General features: G+C 41.4%; 1 protein-coding gene across 15 annotated transcripts in view; it reads left to right on the plus strand.

Annotated features, from left to right (window-relative positions):
* The first annotated feature begins 16,751 nt into the window (after positions 1–16,751).
* ABI1 (abl interactor 1) overlaps positions 16,752–24,212 on the plus strand; it is a 79,222-nt gene continuing 71,761 nt past the window's right edge. For all 15 annotated transcript variants that reach the window (XM_030511242.1, XM_030511522.1, XM_030511877.1 and 12 more), the window contains exon 1: positions 16,752–17,121. In XM_030511242.1, the coding sequence (XP_030367102.1) occupies positions 17,005–17,121 (117 nt within the window). In that variant the 5' untranslated portion in view covers positions 16,752–17,004. The remainder of the gene's footprint in view (positions 17,122–24,212) is intronic.

The raw sequence follows: 24,212 nt of genomic DNA on the forward strand, positions 1-24,212 counted from the left end.
AGTTCTGGAGAAAGAGAAAACTATTTGCCTTCCATGGCTATGGCAAAAACCAGCAGCTGAAGTTTGCCCTCCTATGTAGGCCAATCCCTGTTCTTTAGGGAAAGCCCTTTGGGCAAAGGACTAGTTTGACACAAGAACACTTTGGGGGATGGAAGTTTCCTTCTGAGGTTCAGATACACCCCTTAATAACCTGCCTAGAAATACCGACTCATTTCACAGTTGGGGATTAAGTAATTGAATTATCTTTAACCATTATTAATGGCAGCTGCTTTGCCTAAGGATTAGGCTCCATGTTGTCAAAGGTGTTAAAGCTAATATATCCCGTTTCAAACCTCTTTTGAGCTATTCAATTCAGATATCTCAGGTCTTTCAGTAATCAATATTTTGAGCCTCATTTTTGTTTCCCCCTATGCCTTCCCACTTCCGTATTTCAAAAAAGAAGATGCAGTAACAAAAGTGTATGCACTTCATAAAATACCCTTTGAAGAATAGAATATGATCATACTTCCAAAGACATTTGGCAGCACTTGACATTGCATTGAACTATACAGTACTTATGAAGACAAAGCCTTTTACAGGTTTATATCTGTGTAGCTCTAAAGCATAATGCAGTGCCATATTGTCTTAAGCCCCTCTGTTTTCCTCCAAGCTTACTATTCATTTCTTTCATGCAATTTTTAATAAAGTTCAGTTTTCCTTACTGCCTCAAGGTATTATTCTCATAGAGCCAGCAGATAGTTGTAAGAGAATTGTTTGTAGTTTGCATATTCTAGAATAACATTTAAGGAATGCTGTTCCTTTACACAGCCATGAACTGAGCTTTGAAAAGTATCAAAGTATTCGTCTTGCAGCAATGACAAAGTGTCTTATTATAAACAACACCAGCAGACAGCCCATAACAAACACTTATTATTTTCCCTTCAGTAAAAAATACAGTACCTGTAGGTCAAATTGTGCTGTCCTTTACAGTGACATAAATGTAGAGTCACTTGGTTGATCTGGGGATATTTATTGTGTTACACATTTTCATAATGCAAATGAGTAGAATTTGACTCTGCAAGATCTAGCTATGTCTGATACATTATTTCTGTTTTGATATTTGTGTTTCTTCACAGCTACTGCTGCTAAAGTTTGAGAAGCCTATCCTTGTGTAATTTGCCTCTTGGGAATAGCAAGCAAAATACTGTGACTGTATCATATTAATGTGCTTATGCAATGGCATATTTATAGCCAAACAGCTCTTGTGATTTTTTTTCAGTATCTGTAAGGGAAAAATACAAACCACCCTTAGTTTATGTGTATTCTTTTAAAATTCTTGCAAGGAAAATTATTATTCTTTCTAGCAAATCTGAAAAATGACTTTGTGGAAATGTTTTCATGACACACATTTACCAGCGTGCAAAACCTGAAATATAACTGGCAAAGATAACTGAACTCAAGCGTTTTCAGGCCGGTGTTTGTTTATCATTTTGGATACTTATTCAGGCAGAAAATATAACTCTGTGGCTTTGGTCAAGGGGTTTCAACAACCTAATCTAACAGATTAGGCATGATTTACTGGAGTGAGTCCTCCAACAAAGAGGCTCTCAGAAGGGTTTAAGACTGTGTTTAACTGGGTGTCTCAGCACTGGACCACCACTTTGTTACAATCCTCAGAAGCACCTAGCTCTGTTCCTGTATGAGTCCTAGTAAAAAGCTCAGACTTCCTTAGAAGTCAGTGCCAGCTAGACACTTTTCCAGCTATAAACCACAGCTTTTTCACTCTTATATTCAGGTCGGGTCTGGTACTGGACATTATCCAGGGAAGTTTTATCTGTGAAGCTTTACGGAGGAAGAAATTTGACAAGAGGGAACTGTTTCAGTTTATACCGTTAGGTCATTTCTGCTCAGCTGAAATAAGAAGTCATCTCTGCTTCAGAGTTTTTGGGTGATAAGGCCTGTCTGTTTCACTCAGGGGAAGGAGACAGGTGAAATACAGCAGCATACAACATCTCAAGATCTGTACCTCCTGGGTACCAAGATCAAAAACCTCCTGGGTTTTGCCAGTTAAAGCGGAGAATTAATTCTTAGGCTGAGAACTCTTAACTAGAAAATTATTGGATGAATAAATGGTATGGATGAAAAATTAGGAAATGAAGTGTCTTAAGTGTTTTTTTACTTTCCTTTGCACTAAAATGTTCTGGTTACTATAACATAATGTTAAGCATAACAAGCTTAATATCAAAGCTGCTGGAAAGGTTAACGAGGAAAGGCTAATGAGGAAAGGCAGCTGTCAGTTCTTGTTCCCCAAAAAGTAGGAAAAAAGAAATCAAAGAATCTGCTGAGTAGTTTTCCAAGTAAATTACTCTTGGTTTCTGAAAAAAAAAACCCAAACCCAAGAAACACAGACAATTGAAGCTGTATGAAATAAAAACGACCATTGAATCCACAGAGTCTTTGAATGCACCTAAACAGAAGCGTTTAAAGGTCAAGTCACTCTGCTGTAGATAAATGCAGCCCTAAACTAAGCAGGGAGCCAGGCAGCCACGTCACTGTGACAACAGTTACATAGCAGTCTGTTTGTCACACTGAGTAATCCAACAGAGGGCAGAGGGCACTTTCGGGAGGCATTGTAAGTCTTCAACCAAAGTCTTCAACCCCTTAAAGAGCCCAAGTCTGCAGTGTCACATAGATCACTTAAAACATCCTGAAATCAAATGCTAGTACTACATTTTGCCATATTAAAAAAAAAAAAAAAAAGTAAAAAATACAAAATACAAAATATGCCCTATTTCTTCTGTTTGTTTGCCTAGCTTTTATTATCAGTTTTTAATCTTTCTGTAGCTTTGTTTGCTGGATTACAGAGCTCACTGTTATCCTCCTGAAGGGTTCTCTAACAATCCTACGAATCATTATAAATAGAAATCAAGCAACCCCTTGATTTCCTTTGTTTAGAATTGACTTCACTGATGCTTTCACTCCAGTGAATTAATTCTTTCACTCCTATGTCTTTCCAATATTTTAACATCTTTTTTGAATCACAGATACTACTGCTAAGTAGAATGCTATAGGAATACTTGTATTAATGTCAGGGGCAATAGAGGACTGAAGTACTGCCTTCTCCAGACTCAATATTCTCATTGGAAGATCAGAATTAATAGATTCTTGAATGTAGAGGTAGATGAGGACCTCAAAGCACAGGCTTCTCATATCCTACTTGTAGCTGAAGACCCACTTTCTAAGTGGGTACTCTTAAAGCTTTTGTTCGGAGTGATGAAACGGTAGTTAGTCGTACTCAGTTACGCTGTTTTTGCAACTGGCTTATTAGATGATTCTATCATGTTAGTCTGTTCTTTTATTTGTCACTCTCCTAATCACTGTACTCTGCAAATTTTATCATCAGCAGTGATTTTATTGCTTTCTTGTAGGTTATTCAAAAGCAGTTAACAAGGAGTCATGGTTGGTACAGCCTTCAGGACGACATTTGAAGGCTGACAGCCTTTTTTTATTTAATTTGCACCATAATGATTTTCTATTACAATAATAATTTCTTTTTAATATTTTATTGTAGCTTCTCAATCAAAATTCTATGCAGATGGATATTTTACAGAAGTATAAAGACATTTCTAAAACACAGTTACATTTATCTATCAAACATATTCTCACAGAAAATTATACTGACTTAACCTGAATATACATATACTTCTCCATACATTACTATTGATTTGCATTAATTAAATTCTCCTTTATTTTAATTCTTTCTTAATGGAATCTCCTATCACTCATTCTGTCGTATGCTTGGGATCAATATTAAGTTGATAGTACTACAATACCTATATATCTTTTTTTCAAGATTGGCATGACCTTTGCTTTCTTTCAGTGCTCTGGAACTTCTCCAATATTTGAAAACTGACTGAGAATGAATATTCACCCTCCATAATGCTCTTTGCTGGCTCATTTAAAACTCTTGGGTGTGATTAATCTGTACATGCTGATTTAAGAAGATCTAAATTTAGAACATGCAGATAACGAGATCTCCCTTGATTTTCATTTTAATGTAAATAAAAAAATTGGGCTTTAAACACTGTGATTAGAGATGCCTTTTTGTTGCTCTGTTCAGTCTCCTGGTATTTTGCTGTTTCAGTGTCTGTTTGAAATCCTGCAGGTGGAATTCAGGCCTCTGAGTTTCTAAAGAATTTTTTTCTTTTAAAAAAGGGAGCTACACATTTCTTTGCAGATTACCTTTGACTTGTATGAACCCTTGGGGTAAATGTCAGCTCCCCCAGCAAATCATGTGTTATAAGTAGCTCAATCCTGTTTCTAACCTTTGCAAGAGGCGGTTGGTTGTTTTTCACTTAACTTTGGGTGTGCATTCTCATTCTTTTGCATCGTACTTATGGGGAAAAGGAAGTCTTAAAAACTAAAGCGTTTGATTAGTAGGGTTGTCTATCCCAAAGTCTCAATTTCTATGTCATGATAAATGTAACATGGACACTATTTACTGACTTCCTTTTCCCAAGACTTCTAAAAATATTGAAATCTTTGAAGAAAGAACACAAACACATTTCTACTTTATAATAGAGGAAACAATGCAATGACCATCTATATACACATGTATTTGTCATACATAGTATATAAAGTAGTGATGTGATATACGAAATTGATGAATACATTATGAGCTGTTGGTAAAAGCAATATATTAGCTTTAAAGAGATCAAAGGAAGAGACCGGAGAGCCTGTTCCTCCCTGGATTAGGTGGGTTGTGCTGTGGCTCACATGGCAGGGGGGTGCTCTCTTGGATGCAGAAGCATTCCAACCCCACTCCCACCACAGCTGCCCCTTTCTTCTGCATAAGCAAATCCAAATCTGCATTGAGGGCAGAGGAAGGAACAAGAGACATTCACAATAAATAGACTAAACCACTGTAACAACAGCCCAAATACGTATCTTTTGAAGACTAAATAGCAGTTGCACTAAGCCTGTGATTGTGCACGTATTCAAGCTCAACATCCTAAGCATCCCACTGATTTTGCAATAGTAAAATTAATTCCTGTGTACATTTACAAGATGGAGCCCTTGGCTGCCAGGAATTCTGGCCTTGTGTTTTATTTCTGCCGCCTGCCCTTACCCTTATTTATTGACTCAGATTTGCATTCACAGTAGGACTCACAGATGGATATTTTCTAATCATTGTGAAAGAGTTTCATGTTTGCTGGATGCTGTCATCTGCACCACTACAGCATCACTGTAGTGTATTTAATTAAAGAATCTCTGTGGCATACGTGGTATAGGGAACCAATGATAACAGAATAAAGATGCACAAAAAATGATAAAACTATTACATTTTTGACCTCAGGTATTGCAAATATGAAGTGGTCTTACATGTCTTGAAATGGGAATTTTAGGGGTACAAAGAAGCAGGGTAAATCAACAAATCAATGAATTTGGATGTTTTACATTATTAAAAAGGAGTTGGGAATGACTTGAGAAAACATATTTGAAACAGTTGCATTAAAAGTGAAAAAAGGCTCATGCCCATCTAGGAAGCAGCTCTGTGATGCCTGTTCAGTCATTCCAAATAGACCACCTTTACTTCCTCCAGTCTGCATCTCCTTCTCATGTGCCTCAAATTATGTGCTTCCTGGTGGGGCCCACCATATTCAGAGCAGTTTGGTAATACACTGAAGCTTTTTAAAATGCATACCATGTGTGCACAGAATGTCTTCATTTATCAGATTAGCTCACAGATCAGGCACCATTCAAAAGAGCAGAATGGTGCTAGAACAAGGATGTCATCTCATCCTGTAGTGACACTGAATTCCCCCTTCAGTCAAAGGCTGACACAGAGACAAATGACTAATAAACAGACACAAATGACTAATTTTCAAGTTTTGCCCCATTTTAATTGACAGAGTTAAATTACATTTTAAAAAATAATTTTAAACCTCTTTCCATGAGCACAGGCTGCATTCACACATTCCCAAACAGCTACTTCCAAGACGGCCGAAGAGGTGACCATCTCTTGCACACCCGCAGCTGCTGATTGCTGCCTCTCTGATCTGCCTCTGGAACCGCTCTCATAAATGCTCCTCTACTCATTTCAGAGAGAGTAAACCAGGTTCAGTTAAACAGTTTAAAGGTGCTGACCCAGTCCTTGCTACAGATTTTTCTTGGTGGGGTTGTATGGGGATGGCCAAGCCTTGGCTACAAAACCATGCCAGCACAAGCCTCTAGCATGGATGCAGATGCAAAGCTCCATGGTCATGGCACAGTTGGTATTGTCACTGGGGTTAATTAGCACTGTCCCGTAGCCAAGAACAAGGCTCCCACAGCTGAGCTGAAACACTTTGGCAATGCAGAAACAGGTATTTCTGTCCAGCTGGAGTACACTTTTTGTTTTAGTGGTGCTTTAGTATTTGTGAGGTAGACATGCTCATTCATTCACACCCACACAGAAGCCAGGTGTGTCCTAAACATCTGAATTAGGTAGGTAGATAGGATCAGTTCTTTCACCCCTCTGTGACATAATTCCATTCATGTAATGTGGCCCTCCCTGAATAATAGATATGGCAGTATGTTTTACAGTAAGCAAATTTCTGCCCTTTCCTTTCTACATGGATGTTGTTGAGAAATGGTTGAGCAAAACCAAATAACTTTAATTGATAGGAGAAGATGTGCTTAATTATCCAGGGTTAATTATTGAGTAATATAATCAAATATCAAAGCAGATTTCTAAATGTCAAGAATAGTGAGAAGGGAGAAATCCTAATCATACCAACCTTCCAGCTAGAATCAGAGACTTACATATTGCCTTTGTGTCCTGAATTTAGCTTTCTGATTGCTGATTTATATATAAACAAACCCTTTTGTGACTAAATCTCTTCCTACTAACCAACAGAGAAGATTAAGAAATACGAGTTATATCAAATACAGTTTGCGATTTTAGCCACTATGATGTAAAACAACTGGTGTATTGCTGTAATAAGTAAATACATGCCAACTGTGCATAAAAGATGTTATTTCATTATTTTGATTTTTTCCTATACAAATTCAGAAGATGAATGATATGAGAGATCTGCTTGGCAGGGGGAGAGAGGAGCAAACACACAAAAGCAGCCTGCTATTGTGAGATTTCTGACATACATTAAGGCATGAATTTGTTTTGGTATTACCCTGCATAGGAAACCCCTTATTTCACAATGAATAAGCCTTTTTATTTATTTTCTTTTCATGGAACCATAGAATCATAGAATGGTTTGGGTTGGAATGGACCTTAAAGATCATCTAGTTCTTGAATCAAAACACTTCCTTTTATTTGATTAAAAACTTTCACACAAAACCAGTTATGCATTGGACAGCATAATTTATACAATCTGTTTTGTGAATAAGCCCTAGCAATGGATTAAACATGAAATGTTAGATTGTTCCTGTGACCCTGATTCCTGAGCACTTATAAATAAATATATTCCCCTGTGGCTTCACTAAACCTTTGAAAAGTACATTTGTATGCAAATCTGTGAAAAGTCGCATGGCAGTGTCACCCTTAGCATTGCACAAGTTGTGCAGTACCATAGCGGACTGTGGAACAGTCTGACAGCCCATATATTGGAAGCTCCTGGCCATTTTTACTGGGGACATTTAAAATTAGAGAGCATAAGAAGCTGGACTATGAAGTAGAGAGGACAATTTTGCCATATTCAAGAGATGACTGGCATCAGGACTGGATGATCTGCTAGGCCTTCCTATTAATATCTTCTACTGACACACACACAATAGTCTCGTAGTAATTTGCTAACTCTTACTGCTTAAGGAGTAAAATAAGCAATACTCTGATGCAGAAAATGCAGGTGTCTACCACGTGCCCAGGGAATGGGCTACCATTAGCAGCTACCAGCCTAGCACTAGTGTGCCATGGCCAGTGTGACCATGCTGGAAGGTAGCAGGGATGTGACTGACTCATTACCATTTTAACCAACACCACCCGGCTTTCAGCTGAACTGCAGCAGCAGAGTAACTTCAGCTATAGGCTTCTGTTACAGGTTGGTGTAGTTTATACCCATCACAGAAATGTAATGGAAAATTACTTCATAGCAATTCTATTGTTCTAATAGACTATTATAGCATGAGGCTATTGTAAATAACACTTACTTAAAGAGGTAACTGAAATGAGGCTTTTTCAGTTACAAAAACATAATGTCTTTGAATGAGGTACCATTTGTCAGATTTGCTCCTCTTTTCCTCATGCAGAATAAGAAAGTATTTGAATACTGAATTCTTTTATCTGAAATGAGATAAATTTAAATAACTCAGGCCAGACAATAAAAATAATTAAAAATTATGTATATTAGCCATTTCAGCAAAGATATTCAGCTTTTTTTTTTCTTCTCCTATGACAAAACACCTTTTTCTTCTACTGAAAAACAGAATAATTTTCAAAATAGAGCCTGTTTCAACAAATTCCTAGGATAAAAAACACCTGACCCCTTTATTAGCCTGCATGATGATACCCAGCCAAGTATCACTTTGTCTGTGAGATCATAAGATGGTAGCACTTCCTGGGTAATCAATTGGACAAAATATTGTTTCAACCTGCTAATAGTTCAGTGTGTGGTCAACACCAGGATTTGATTTTCAGGTCTACAGCAAATGACTTACATAGCAGGAGTAACTGACAGTGACTGCAGACTGTAGTCTGCGGTTTTCTGTGACTTTTTTGAGAGAAAAAAAGTTATTGAATCCAAGCCTATGTCGTGCGTGGGAAATGTCTCTAGTTTTTTAAGTGCTCTCCTCAACCTGCCTGTTCTCTGCCATAATCAGCCCATCGTGTTACAGCACATACCTAAACAATCATAGTTCCTCTTGACCTATTCTTCTCCTGTTCTTTCACGCCTGTACACACCCTTCTTCTGACCCCTGCAAACCCCTCCACTATCTTGTGTCCCAGAATTCATCAAATTGTTACATTCCAGTTGCTAGGGGATACAATCCCTCCATCGCATTATGCATCACAGCGATATCCTTAAATAAAAAAGCAGAGAAAATCCCTTGGACTTTGCCAGTGCACAGTGAAACATCATCAGCAGAGCCCAGTTCCTCAGTGGATGTGTCTTAACTCTTAAAAACTCACGGAGAGTATGCAGATATATTGCTTTTTTAGAAACGTAGGAATTAACCTAATGATGTCAGGTTTTCTCAGGAAGAGCAGGAGGTATGGCCCTAAAATGACCTCCCACCAAATTTGAAAGTTCTCATCCAAAATGTAGAGCTGCTGGGGCTTAAAACCTCTTGACTGAAATATTTGTAACAGATTTGATAAAAAAGCACTTCTTCTTATTTTCATCTCAGAAATTCCCTGAAGTGGAAAAATAAAGTCTGAAATAGAAATACGTGCTACTAGGGCTAAATTAAGACTGGCAAAGGTATAAGCAACTGAAAGCAAAGCATTACAAGGGAAAACTTAACTACAAATTTCACATACAGTACAGTGAACTGTGTCTAATATATCTTCCATGTAAAATAGCATCTTGATCTCTTTTGCAGTCAGAACAGTATTAAACAAATCTTTTTTCTTCCCTCTAGTGTATAAGCAAAGATATCTAGTTATGAGACATCTTCCAATTGATGCAAAAACCTAGACGGGCTCCACCTTATGCACCGAAGGATCTTTGAGGAGTACAAACATGTCAGATATAGAGTGAAGGGTCAGACATTTAAAGAGAAGTGATAGCAAGCATAATTAACCCATTTCATACTCAGAATTATTTTAAAGAAGGTTAGAAACATTTTTAACTAAGTACTTCTTTATTACATGACAGTGTTTAAAAGTGCCTTTAGGAAACACACTGGCCAAAAATATTCTGGGGGATTGTTACAGTTATGACCAAATAAATTGAAACATTCACAGCTAATGTTGACACCAAGTAGCTGAGCATAGCAGGAAGCTGCCATTGGTAATTTACATATTCTCTTCTAATTGTGCCTGTGCATCATAAAGATTGTTCATATTTGCAACTGCTGCCCTCCGAACCAAGTCATTTACCAGTGGCATACATTCGCCTTCACCGCAGGTAACTTTCATTAGTGGTAATTAAAGGACAATTTTTACTGCATTATGCTACAGGAAACAATAAGTGGTTGCTGAGATTGATTAATATCTAAACTAAGTTCGAGACGTAATCAATTTCATAGGCACAAGAGATTGTTCCTGTTATGTAATGAAAAGTATCAGGAAAGAAACCCCCTATTTATTGTGGATAGCCCTGCTTACCCTTTAAATTCCGTTGGATTGCACTAAATGGCCTGATTTATTTTTAAATGTTCCCAACAGAGAATAGCCTCAGTCTGTGTGTAATGACTTTTACCCTCATTATCTGCACAGTCTGCGTTTGGGCTCTGACTGGGACAATACCAAGGAGGACGTCAATGTTATCTTAGTGTGGAAATTATTTTCTAGTAGACAACTGCATCCGAGGGTTGAGTGCATCCAGTCCCATTCCTTTTGCCTATTGAAGATGCTCCTTTTCAAATACTACTCCACCCAGCTGAAAGCTTCCAGTTGAAGCTTGACTGTTTCACTGGGAGCTGGAACAGACCCAGTAACTGTAATGTGTTTTCACTTGCGGAAGAAAACCCCAACCTATTATGCTGTGCCTTATTTTGCCATCCAAATATTGTGCTGAGAAACACTATCACTACAGAATTGCTGTCAAATATTTATTTTTATTGGGAAAATAGCACTCTTTCTGTAGTGGCACGATGTTATCATTTAATTATTTTTTCTTTTCTCCTTTTTGAGGGAAAGCTGCAATTCAATGAAGTATATATTTAAATGCAAAAGAGGCACACCAATTAATCAGTACAGAATACGAATGCTTTTCATCTGCATCAAAAAACCTGTGGTGCTCAGAAAAAAAAAAATCTTTTGAATAGAAAGTATGCAAGAGTAATTCCCATCCATGTTCACATTTCTTCAAACACAATGAAAAATTGCAATTGTGCAATTCAATTATCTTTACAATATTACATTATTCTAAGGATTTGCATTATGCTAAAAATGTTTTCGTAACTCTTTCATTTCCTTTTATTTAGCATAAAAATGGACACACATGAATAATTTAATTGATAAAAAAGTAAAATATCCATAGAGATAGATCAAACGCTAGCTCTGAAACACTGAGAACTGAAACATAGATGTTTACTGCTTTCTAATTAATGTACGGAAACTTAGTACGGAAGATAGGAAATAAATTAGGCTAGAGATTGCAGTTAGGTATAGCCATTAGCATGGGCTAATCAATTTTGAGGTGCGTATAAACAGGATGATGGTATTATTACAGTCAACTCTCCATTATCTGCGATCATAAGAGACTGGGAACTGATGAAGAACAGAAAAACCTGGATATTAGAGATGCTCCAAGGAACACAAGAAACATTTCAGTTCTGTATGTAGTAAACACAGTCCAGAACACCTTTATTAACTCCCAGGACACAGGAGACTTGCCTTTGGGTATGCTATATTTCCTTCCGCAGCTCATTATGCAAATACTACTTTTTGCAGGGCAAGGTGTCTCTCTGTCTGCTTTTGACCAGAAGCTCTATGCAGGGTGAAAAACCTTTCTCGGGGAAGTTTCATTTCATATATACATAGCAAAGAAAGTCTTCCATTTTAAAGGATTAGCATCCTCCAACAAACAGCTATTTCATCGGGAAATTCCAACCTGTCCTCTAATGTGTGGGCCAAACCTGCATGGGTCTACTCAGAATGCTGACTTTCACTCAGTGCTTACCCCTTGCAATAGGATTGATTTATTTCATATTTAAACTGTCCCCCCCCCCGCCCAAGCCACTAAATAAAATTTGCAAATAAAAAGGATTACTGCCAGAAATCTACCTCTTGACTTAATTGGTTGCTTTAAAGCCAGCCCTTTCTCAAAATATTTTTATAACAAAATAGTTTAGCCTTGCTTGTTATTGGTGTAAGAAGCAAGCCATCTTGTCATGTCACACAATACCCATGCTACCTAATTTAGGCCTAGGAAGAAAGAAATGGGCTTTCCTGAGGTTCTGCATGGCTGCATCACTGCGGTCTGGATCCTCCATTTTTCCCATGCTCTTAGGGTGGTGGATGACTCCTCTGCCTTGGCAGTAGTTTGAGGGATGAAGATAAACCTACCTTGTGATGGGCAGTTGGAAGTGGTGGCAGCAGCAGGGACCTAGATCAGGAGCTGGGAACAGAAGATATGGGAGGAATTCTTCAATGCAGTGAAAATGGAAAGGCAAAGTCGGGAGGCAATCTGGTAGCCGAAGGCTGAGCTGAGAAAGATGAAAGAGTGAAGACCAAAATGAAAGAGGCCAAAAGAACAGGGGATCCAGCATAACATGGGAGGGCAACAACTGAGATGACAGATTGAGAAAAGGGTAGTGGAGGTGACAGAAAAGGAAGGACTGTTGACACTAGAGCACTGCTGAGGAGCAAAGATAAGCACACAGGAGGGATGAAGATGAGAGTTTTAAGAAAAATGAGGTTGAGACAGAAGGCAAATCCTGCAAGTGAAAATATATTACAGGAGAAAGGTCATGTCAAAGTACAGTAACACTATTTATTTTTGTGCTGCTCGTATCTTGTGCATTCTCAAAGCTGCAATTTTGAATGTTATTATTCCTGTGCTCTCAGGCTGCCTAGCAATGCCTGGCTGTTGTGTGCTGGCTCTGTCGCACAGAGCTCGCTGGCTGCCTAGCAACTGCCAGAGGGGCGAGAGGGGGTCCCTGGGCCAGGCTCAGGGGTGCAGCGCTACCCCAAACATTCCTGCTCCCGCGGCAAGGCAGGAGGGAGCATGTCCAGTTGTTACAGCTGTGAGAAAAACCTTAAAAATATTAATTGGAAAAAAGGGCACATGGAGGTGCCCATGAGAGCACAGAGAGCCTGACAAATTGTCTCTGAAAAGTGGGAACAGCCCCATTCATCTCAGCAATACTCAGATGCTCTGTGATGGCAACTGAAATAGCAATATGGTTAATTCTTCTGGTTCTTAAGTAAGGCTTTGTGGGATGGATCTAAAGCACAGGAGAGCAAACCAACAGAGTTATGTACCTTCTTGGGCAGCTACTCTAATTTGGTGTAGGAAATATGAAAAAGGCAACTTTTGGTCCCAAACCTTTGAAGTTATAGCATTAAGTATTCACACAGGATTGCCCCGGTACTGCCACACTTGTTTTAATGTATTGCTGTAATCAACAAAAATTTTCTTATAAGAACATGAGACTTGGCATTTGGCAGTGGGGCTGATACGACTTATCTGAACAGGCCCTGTGCCCTCTGTGCTTCCAGCTGCCCTCAGATCCCTCATCTCCCTTTCCAGTGCACTGTCAAAAGTGTTTGTGTGGCTAAACAACCAAATCAGGAATTGACCCAGCTGAGAAACATTCCACAAAAAATTAGAGTTATTTCCCAATCAACACTACTGAAGCAAGTACTGTTCCCAAGGGAAAAACAAAGACACATGTCAATCTATGGCCTAGAAAAGGGAATAGTTACAGAGCTACACAAATTACAGTGCAGGAGAAGTTGCTTTGATGCTGTTACTTTGATGCTGTTCAAAACAGGTGTGTTTAGAATATAGTCACATTTTTCTCTCCCAGTCGAAAATGGGCTGTCCCAGAAGGACAGTATTATCCCTGGAGATCATTATGCCCCATTGAGGAGGAGCAAATCTCAGACAGGCAGCTGAGGCAGTGAGAGGTATAAAGGTACTCTGGATGGGATCTCATTCAGGTGACTGGATAGAGCCTGAAGAGCATCATTGCACTTTTTTCCTCTACCAGTCCAGCCACCCCAGCCAGGAAAATTTTCATTCCCAGCTCTCTTACACACTTCAAGTGTCTTGAGCAAGTCAGTTAACTTTTCCTTCTAATCAGCAGTTTATTGTCTGGGGCAGTCGGAAAGTATATTAAAAACCAAAGAAACAAACAAACCTACCAAAATAAAACAGTTTCTAAAGAAAAACCCAGTGAATGTAGTTCAGATGCACAGTAGTGCCTTCAGCAAATATCAGCTCAAGTCCAAGGTCTATTGGCTGTGGCTCAGTGCTGGTTCTGCTAGATTTGGCTGGCACTTGCATAGCTACCCAAATCTCTCTGTGCTTTCAGGTGCTTTGGAATTGCTCTGTGTACACACTGTGCACAGAGCCAGCTTGGGTCTATTGCACCAGGGTCAATAAACACTCCAAGAACCTCAGACACGAGGAACACACTGCAAAGACACTCAGGTGACCCTGCAGAGTCATTCTGAAAGCAGGAGGGCTAGCGTGGGGCAGGAGCTAATAAGGCCTGCTGAACCTGAATCTGTAGAGCATGTCTGCACCCCTGTTCCCAGTGCATCCTGCATTGTGTGGCCCTTGCAGCAGTACTGCCGTGATAGTACGGCACTAAGTTAAAAAGGCCTACTGGAGTTGACTTAGCTCAGCGGGGAGCCAGTTGGGGTACATCCACAGATCTATCCACCAGGCATCGGGACAACACCCGCCTGTGCCAGGAAGGCTGAAGTCACAATGCAGATGTCACAAGGTGGCGCTCTTTGACGCGGTCTTCCAAGGTCGTCTTGACTTGCGAGCACATCATAATGTACAGTTGGTTGTTTTGACTTTTTGGTTTTTGGGTTTTTTGGTGGTGGGGTTTTTTTTATTTTTGTTTTTTTAGTTGGTTGTTTGTTGGTTTTTTTTTGGGGGGGTCGAGATCAACTGCAGGGAAAGGGGCTGTAAGCCTTCCTGGAGTCTATACTCTACTGCTTGAAGTGGGTGTGTTTCCTGGGAGCCAGCACTGCCCTGCTCAGCTGCCATCTGCTTGTAGGAGTAGGTTGCCCACCAAAGTGAAGCACAACACATTTAGCAAAACAAACACCACTGATTTTTCTCGTACCAACATGCAAAGCTCCACACATCTGCCGTCTCTGCGTACAGGGGCAGCCATAACATTTTAAGCAGAGCCGACAAGAGTTTTGAGGATGTTAATACCTTCCATGAAGTCAGTCTGTGATCTGTAGGCACTTACGGACTCATCCAAGCCAATGGGTGTTCAGCAATTTGCAGCCAGACTGAACAGAGAAATCAAATTTGTCTTTGTGTTATGATACCTGGGAACAAGGAGAAGCCAATGCCCAAGATGGTTTCTGATCACACTTATGCTGGGACCCATTAAAAGCTTGTCTGTATCTCAATACTGTTGCAGATCAAATTTAATTCTTTTATATTAAAAGGGAATAAAAATTAAAATGTTTTATTGGAAATTACATGCTGTCCTAAAGAGAGTTATTGAACCCACTTTGGAAACAATTTTGCTAAGCTGCCAAATGAATTAACCATCAGAAGATGGCAATGTAGACGCATTTCTACCCCACAGCAAGGGCTGTAAATGTACCAGCTCCTTGCTCTGCTGTCCCAGACAGCACTCAAATCTCTCTCTCAGCACCTGACTACCTGTTCCCAGCCAGGGGGTGGTTTTTTGTAACTCCAGCTGCAAAGACCTTTCCAGGCCCACCAGTTCTTCCACGCTACCTACCATTCATCTTCACTTCCACAGTTCTAGACCAAGACTTTGCTGACCTCAGAGGGAAGGGAGAATTATTTTTCCTCTTCCCGCCTTGATTTAGAGACATCAGCAGGTATGCTGAAGGATCCTGACTGGAACAGTTTTCAGTGCTGCAAACGGAAGATAAGACTTCAGAGGACATACAAAATACCACATGGTTGCTCAGAGGTGAGTCAGACTGCTCTTACTATCATGTGCTTGAGAATAATTTTTTCCAAAACCTGCTGACTTTTCACCACTGTGTGGGTTTCTCTGGGACAACTACTAAAATGCAAGGACTAATACCAGTTGTGTTTGTAATTGCACACACACAGCACGCAAAGCCAAGGCATGAATAACAGACCTTGGAGTCTGCTTCCTCTGGGCCTGTTACTTATTGCAAAGGCAGGCTTGGACATCCCAGCATAGCAGCCACCTGCTGTTATTGGCTTTTCTTCTAGTATGATCACAGAAACAGGATTTTGCTTACAAAAAAACCTACATGCAAGAAAGAATGTACTAAATCATCACCAGAGCCTTCTCTTCCACACCTTGCAACAACCAGAGGAGGCCCTGAATGACAATTAACAACTGAGGTAAAAGATGAGCAGGAATAATGTATTTACCTCAGCCAAATATATCAGTTCTTCTTACGAAACTAAAACCAAACAACTGAGGTAAAAGAGGGGCAGGAATAATGTATTTACCTCAGCCAAATGTATCAGTTCTTTTTATGAAACTAAACCCAGGAAAATGTGAATTGTCAATTAGTGCTTCTGCGCAGACCTTCACAAAGATCTGCACAGCTGAGATTGAGTATTTCTCCCTCCCCACGGGATAACCTCCTGGTAAGGGACTAATTGCCCCAAATCATGACGCTCCTATCGTTTCACCAATTTTGTTATCATCTTACGAATGTCTGTCCTGACAGGAGGCCAGATAACCAGGGCAGCGCTTCCCTCCCAGACCCGTTTGACTTCTCCTGCAGAGAGGCACCACCTCGGGGCAGCACTGGTGGGGCTGGGGCTTCTCCTGAGAAGCGCGGGGGAAGGACGCAACCATCTCCTCTCGTCCCTAGGCGTCCAGCAGCACGGTCCGACAGCTCTGCCGCCGCCCTGCTGCCCAAGGGGGTCAGGCGGGGCGGTGGACCCCAGGCAGCGACATCACCCCCGCCCGGCCGCGGGCGGCAGCCACGGTCAGCGCCCGCCCCTCGCATGCGCCCTGCGCGGCGCGGCGCTGCCTACATCTCCCGGCTTGCTGTGCAAAGCGGGCGGGGGCTCCTCTCTTTTTTTTTTTTTTTAAAAGCTTTTTTTTTTCCTCCCCTCGGAGGGGGGAGGATGGGTGGGGAAAGCGAGAGCTCACGAAAGCGAGGCGAGGAGGAATCCCACAATACCAGGCGGGTTGCGAGCACGGTGCTGCCGCTGTCTCTTTAATGCAAGAGGAAGCGATGCGGAGGGGTGGAAAATGGCAGAGTTGCAGATGTTGCTAGAGGAGGAAATCCCTTCTGGCAAGCGGGCTCTGCTCGAGAGCTACCAGAACCTCACTCGGGTCGCCGACTACTGCGAAAACAACTACATCCAGGTGAGGGGCGGCGGGGCAGCGCACCGGGGGCCGCCGGCGGTGGAGCGGGGAGGCTCGGCTGAGCTCGGCTCTCCGGTGCGGGCGGCGGGGCCGGAGCCGCCTGAGGAGCGGCGCGGCGCCCGGCTCCCTCCGCCGCGGCTCCCCGCCCCGCAGCCGCTCCCCCGGCTTTGCCTTTTCTTTCAACTTTTCCAGCCGAACGACCGGGCTTCCCTCCCTCCCCCCGCTCCGGAGGGGAAGGGAGGGGGTTATTATGTCAGCCCGGCTCGGAGGGTGTGTCTCTCTTTTTTTTTTTTTTCCCTCCGTTTTCCCCCTCATTTTTTCTCCCCCTCTGTATTTATTTATTATGAGTCACATCCCGGAGACCTCTCTGGGCTGGGGCGGGGGATGAGTGTGGCGTGAGGGCCGGTGAGCCTCTCCGTGTGGCCGGCTCAGAGCCGGTACCTCGGGTTTCCCCCTCGCTCGCCAGCGGCGCGGCGCGGCTCCCTCAGGGGGAAGCCGGCGGGGCGGCGGTTGGTGACGGTTGCTGAGGCGGGCCGCTCCGCGCGCCCCCCGCGCCTCACGTGGAGCGCGGGTGCCAGCCGCCTCCTCCGCCGGAGCCGGGCCGGGCCGGCAGCGCGGGGCCGCCATCCGCAGCGGCGCGGCGGGCGTGCGGGGGGCGGAAGGGGCCCCGGACACGCGTGACATCACGTAATTCAGTCATCGGGGTGGGGTGGGGGGGGTCCGCGGGCCCGCGCCGCTGCGGTGAGCGGCTGGCGGGGGCAGGGAGCTGCCCGTACACAGGCACCGGTGCGGAGCGTGAGGTGATGGTGGTTCAAAATGGCAATCCGTGCCTCCCGCAGGCTCCGCGGCTCGGGCACCCTACAGCAGGAATTTCAGGCCGGGTCTCTGGTGCTGGAAGAGGCTCCATTGGCTGTAGCGTGTCCCCACCAGTCGGTGTGGATTCTTTCCCTCCCTAGCTTGCCATGCTTCCTGGCCTCGCTTAGGTCTGTTTTTTGTGAAGCTACTTTAAGCACAATTTGCACAGGATTTGCAACGCATAACTCTGTAAGTGTGTGTGTTTTGCCCTACTCATGTGGACACAACCATCCAGAGATGCTCACATTCAACTTGGTTTTTTTTTTTTTAAGTAAAAAGGCTGAAGCAGAAAAGCAAATAAACTGCACTCTACTTACTAGCCAGCTTGTAAACTGAACTTGTTGAATCTAATACTAGACTACCTGTGATGAGTATTCTGCACAGGTTATTAAATTCTCTGGCATCCATCGTTGTCGGTAAGCTGTCTTACCATCTTTAGTAATGGAGCAGCAAATTTGAAACCAGCTTTAATAATATGAAGTGAAATAAATACATATATATTTTTAAAATGAGCTACTTGGATTGAAACTGCCCTAAGAAGCCATATTTTCAAGGGATTTATTTTTTTTTTTGGTGGTGCTGGTGGTATGTGAGGTAGTATGAGTTAATGTCTATTTACTCTTCTGAGTTGTTTGCTCCACCCAAAGAAAGCTGCTGATATAAATACTTCTGAGAGGCGAGGTTCATTTGGTTTTACTCATGGGAAATATGACAAATACATGAGCATGGTAATTGCGGCACAAGTTTTGACCTGTCTCCTGCTCCTGACTTTTTCCCTGTGTCAGAAAGTTAGAGAATCTTCAGTTACATCATTTTCTTCAGAGTCCTAAAACTTGTCTTTCCTTTCTTCAACCATACAAACCAAAAAACCCAACACTTCTGCTAGTTCCCATCCAGTCATTTGGGGTGGGTCTCCCCCCCCCCCCGCCTTTTTTTTTGTTGTAATTTGGTAGCTCATTTTCACCCCGAGTATCAAGGTCAGCTGGATGTGGGATTGGTGCGGTCTGTTTTATCTGTGTACAGCTGTGTTTACTGCTTCTGAAAGGAAGCTGCAGTTCTGAAATTCCTAATGAGGACTTGCGCAGTAGTTTTGAAAAACGTGTACCTCTCTTGTACATGCATTGTACATTTACTCCATAAAAGTGACAAATATTTTGATAAAATGTATATATATATCTTTAATGTGTGGTGGAGGTGGGTTTTTTAATCAGCACTTTGTACGAAGCCATCTGCTCTCCAGTTGGACTACTGAACAGATTATATTTGCAGTGGCTGTGGTGGGGCCACTGCAGGATTAGGCAATATGACACAGGGCACCGGGTTATGAGATTTGGGAGAGTGTATGTATTGTGGGATGAGAAGGGAGGAAAGGAGAGGAAGAGGCTTAACCAGCATATAATACAAAGTGTTTGTATTTAATGTAATTGAGCATTTTATTAAAAAGGCAGGCCAGAGCAGAGAAACCTGGTCATGAAGTGAGTGTTAAAATAGTTTAGGAGTGGCTATGCACCGTAACTTGCCCCGTAGCGTGTAACCGATCCAATCTGGCCTCTTTGAGCTTGGAGAGATTTGAATTTGGAGAGTTTTCTCTCTTTTCTGTGATAAAGACTATGTGCTACTTAGTAGGAAAACTTAATGTGTGCTATCACCCACTCTGTTGTGGTATTGAGGTGGAACAAGGTTGTCTGACTATTCTGAGTGTTGGTACTAACAGTTTGTAGTAACTGTAATAGCACTCGGCTGTTTATTCAGAACTCTTGGTGTTCTCAGTCTTCTGTTTTATGTTCTTTGCTCACTTAAGAGGGAAGTAATTTCCCACTCCCAATACTGCTGTATTTGAACTATATATTTTTTGATCTGAAAACATACGAATCTTGCTTTGTCTCTTTCACTTCATCTGGGAATAATTCTCATAAAATTTTAGTTGTGCTGATTTTAAGAGAATTTGTCTTCAATATCTTTACAGATTCCTCAAAAAGGGGGGGGGGCAGGAACTCACCTGGGTGAAACTTGGCACCCTAATGGTGAATGTAGCTCTATTGACCACAAGCGTCGTTTTACTGAAGCATTTAGGAAAGATGACAGCATTTGGGACTCGCAAGTTGAAAATTGCTGTTCTGAGAAAAGTGAGGAAGCAGTTTCTTGGTAAGGCAAATTCTGAATAAATTGGAATGCCAGGGAGTAACACAGTTTGCCTCCAGTCTATGTGTATTCTGGTTATCTAGAAGGTTTATCTGGTAGGAAGGGAAAAGAATTCAGAAGTAGAGCAAATAAGTTTCTAAGGAAGACCTGCAGTGCTAGAAGGAAAGTACACTATTGTGGCTGTCTTGAGGGGAGATGGAGGAGAGAGGGAGACAGAAAAAAGGGAATGGAAACCAAACGCAGAAGTAGTAATTGAAGGAAATTGTGATGTTATGGGTGAGGATTTTGGCTTTGACTCCAAAGAAAAAGGCGTTATAAATACATGACTTTATTTAATCTACCGAAATTTAAAATCTGTCATGTTTCTGGTGGGCAGCTTCAGTGACAAGCAGGTAGAAAATTAGATTCCTATTTTCTTTTAGATCAGAGACTTAAAATCTGAACAGCTTTAAGATCCAGTTTTGGACCTGACTATTTAACTGGAAGCACGTTTTTGTCTCCTGAAGTAAGTTTTCTTAAATATAGAGAAATTACATTTTTCTTAATCTTCTCTAAATTCTTTGTTTTCCTGGCACTCTTTAGAAGGCTAGTATGACTAAGATCTCTCATGATGGAGACATTTGCATGTGAGTTGGTGTACCTTTACAATAATATACGGTGAGATTAAGTGAGGGGAGGAGTAGTGAAACTGTCTTACAATGGAAATACATGAAACTTCTTCATAGATGCCATATAAATGTAAGTTCCACTAACTAATGCCTTCCCCAAAACCTTTTACCTGCAAATAAAATCTGGGACTAGCTCCTTCAGTGTGCGTGTAACTGTTAAAGGTTATCTGCAAATCCATAGCATAAAGCTGAAGATACTAGTGAAGAATTTCCTTAGTGTCCGAAACAGTATGACTTTATCAGTACTAACACAGAAATAACATATGGAGTTAAAGCACTTACAGCTCCAGTTATGATTCTTCGGCTGAAAAGAAATACTAACTTCAAGAGAAAATCTCCTATTCAGTGTCCTGGCAGAATTGAATTATTTTAAGTTTTTAATGAATTTATTTTCAATAACTACATTATGAAGTGTTAGAATGACACAGAAACCCAGTGGCTCCAGTGTCACCGCACTGATGACTTTCTTCTGAACAACTTCAGTTGACTAGTGTAGCTGAGAGAGGCCTCTCTGTGCTATAAAAAAATTGCTTACAACTCTCCCTGACTGTCTAAATCAGATGTTTCTTATAGTCTTGTTTATGCATAGGCAGATACCTAGTGTTCATCAGTCTCTTTCCTTGTAGACCCCTTGGAAAGATCCATTTGTAATTTATGTTTTTTAAATCGAAATCATATATGACTTTAATGTGACTCCGAGAACCTCTAAACGAATAGCTTGCAATATGTGCTACTGGTGTAAATTCCAATGCTGATGGTGTCTAGTGGGTAGATTTACCAGCTGTAGAAAATAAATTAAGTGAAAGACCTTTTAAGGAAGTAAGGGCTGTGTTGCTGAAATGCGTGTGTTTTTGTTGTCATGTTATTTCCTTCTGTAGCTTCTAACTGGTATGTGGAAACTGAACGGTGAGTTAACAAGCTATTCTGGGCAAACCAGACCAAAGCAGGGACAGATTTCAGTCTGACTGCTGTTGCAAAAAACTTAAAGTTTCCTTCCTGTTGGTAGAAAAAGAAATGTGTGGGGTTGAGCAGAGTGTTACATGCAAGAAGTTCCACAAATCCTTATGTTATCTTCCAGTATGTGTATAGGAATCCTTTCTGTTCGGTAGGTTGGATGTTCGGCACTTCATATTCAGTAGATAGGAAAGGAAATAACCTTTTTTTTTGTGTGTGTGTGTGCTTATTTTTCCTTAAATGTTGGTAACTGATCTGACACTTGGTTTTGTTGCCAAGTGTACGGAAAGTGGCTTAGCTTAGTTCAGTACAAAGAAGTTCACTAAGAATGTCTAATTCAGGAAATGACCTGCTTTAAATGGATAAACTTCTGAAATTGTCACTAATACAAATCTTCTACGTGCCATGAGAACTTGCATGCTTTTATGTTCATAGGTTAATTAGTTTGCATTGAGAGTAAATAACGGTGATTTAATTCTTTTTTTTTTGCCTGCTTTCATTGCTAAATTTGGAATGCTTTACAAAAAACCCAAATTAAGCTAGCTCATTTTCTGTAGCACCAAAATATAATTCAAAATTGAGAGCTTGAGAGCAAAGAGAGAAAATATGGATGTACCATCCGCTATGCTTTGTAGGTTTAAATCATATTCTCTAAGAAAAGGTGTTAGCTTATACTTTTAAACACTGTTAATGTAGTTAAAGCAAATGTTTGCCATCAGTATGAAAGGCACTGGGTGTTCTCTGTGTGTTTGGTCGTCTTTTTGTATAATAATGATTTGAGTACAGGTTAGTGGGTTAGGCTTGTAGCTCTTCTGCCTTGTGTAGGTCTGTGCTGGTGCTTTGTGTTTTGGAAAATACAGCTGTATATTTAGCTTGAAAGCAGCAATAAGCTGATAGTGCAGCTTCACTGAATCAGCAAGCGATTACCCTGCATATACAGGAAACAGCTCCTGGAGTGTTTTATGTCTGTTTTGTGTCCAAAGGAGGTAGATGATACAAGATCAGCTTTTCCAAATTTAAAATTTTCCGTTAATTCTGGTACATTTGGTTTAAGAAGTCAGCAAGATGTCAGCTGCTCCTTCTGCTCCATTTTTCATTAGTATTTCAGTAGATGATTGTGTCAGCACTGTGCTGGCTTAATCAGGCAGAGTAAAGTGGATTGGGATAAGCTTTTACAGGTGCGTAATGCTTCTTCCATAAAGGAAGCACTGTCCGCTCCTTTCCATTTGCACGCACACTGGAAGGAAGAAGCGTGCAGGTTATCTGTTGTCAGTGTACGTTAAGCATGATCATTGCTCTCTGCTACGTTTGCAGTGCCCAGTCCTGTAGGAAGGCAGGCAGACAGATATGAGTAAGAGGGGCAACTGTCTTAACACTTACCTCCCTCCAGATCTCTGGGAGCTTGTTGCAGTAATTAGCTCTTATGGTAAAGAGAAAATAGATGGGCCTCGAGGAGAGCTCATAGTGGATCACATTGTAATGAAGGTAAGAATACAGGAGTAGGCTGTGTACAAGTAGGAAGCGTTGTACCTCTGAGGGCAAAGTTCCTGTTAGTATCTGTGCTACTGCTGATTTAAGTTCAACAACAAAAAAAATAACAACCCTAACTCTGAAACAAAAAAAGATGCAGCTTCCCAGTATCTTTGTTTAGTATTTTGAACTGTCTGACTTTTACAGAAGCATAAATGGAGGCATAGAATTTATAACTAACTTGTGGAAGGTCATATAGGGACGTGCTGTCAGATTTGGGAACAAAACCTGATTGTTTGGACTTCGAGTGCTGTGCACAAGGGGTGTCCCTTCCTTCACCCCCTCCTTCCAAATTGCGCCTGTTATACACAGCAAAAGGTGCGTATCTGCAGAAATGCAAAGACAGTGTCCAGAGAGATGGTGCAGTGAATCCCTTGGGGAAAACAGGCACCTGAGCTCATTACCAGCGAATACTTTTTAAGAGTTTAATGTATCTCCTCTCAGAAGAACTTTGAGTTTATAATTTTTGGCTTTGCAAACTTCTGGAGTTGCATAATGCTCCCAGTACTGCCTGTCTGCATGTTGGTGGGTCTCTCTGTCTTGGCAGAAGCAATAGAAGATACCGCTCTCTTTCTCATAAGGGAAAGCAGTCTGTGTTAGGCTGTTTTGGGGACTGAAATCTTACTGAACTGCAGAGCAGTGGGGTGGCAGCCGTGGGGATTAAGTGTCAGTTCTGGTGTAGCAAGGAATCCTTGAGTGGTAAGAAGGTATCTTGCTCTCTCTTGCCTGTCTTTGATCATTAATTAGTAACTTGGAGTCAAAAGGAGCATGGTGTAGTTTTTATTTGTTGTTGCCTGGTAGGAAATGACTTGTGGGCCCCCAGTTACTCAGTGCTCAGGCTTGTTCCTAATTACCTGAGTGGTTTTGCTCCTCAGTATTTGTGTTACCCAGAGCTGTGTTCCTCTGATGCAGTCCTCTCCCCTGACCCAATCTGAGTGCTGG

Source organism: Strigops habroptila, chromosome 1 (assembly GCF_004027225.2).
Source record: "Strigops habroptila isolate Jane chromosome 1, bStrHab1.2.pri, whole genome shotgun sequence".
NCBI lineage: Eukaryota > Metazoa > Chordata > Aves > Psittaciformes > Psittacidae > Strigops > Strigops habroptila.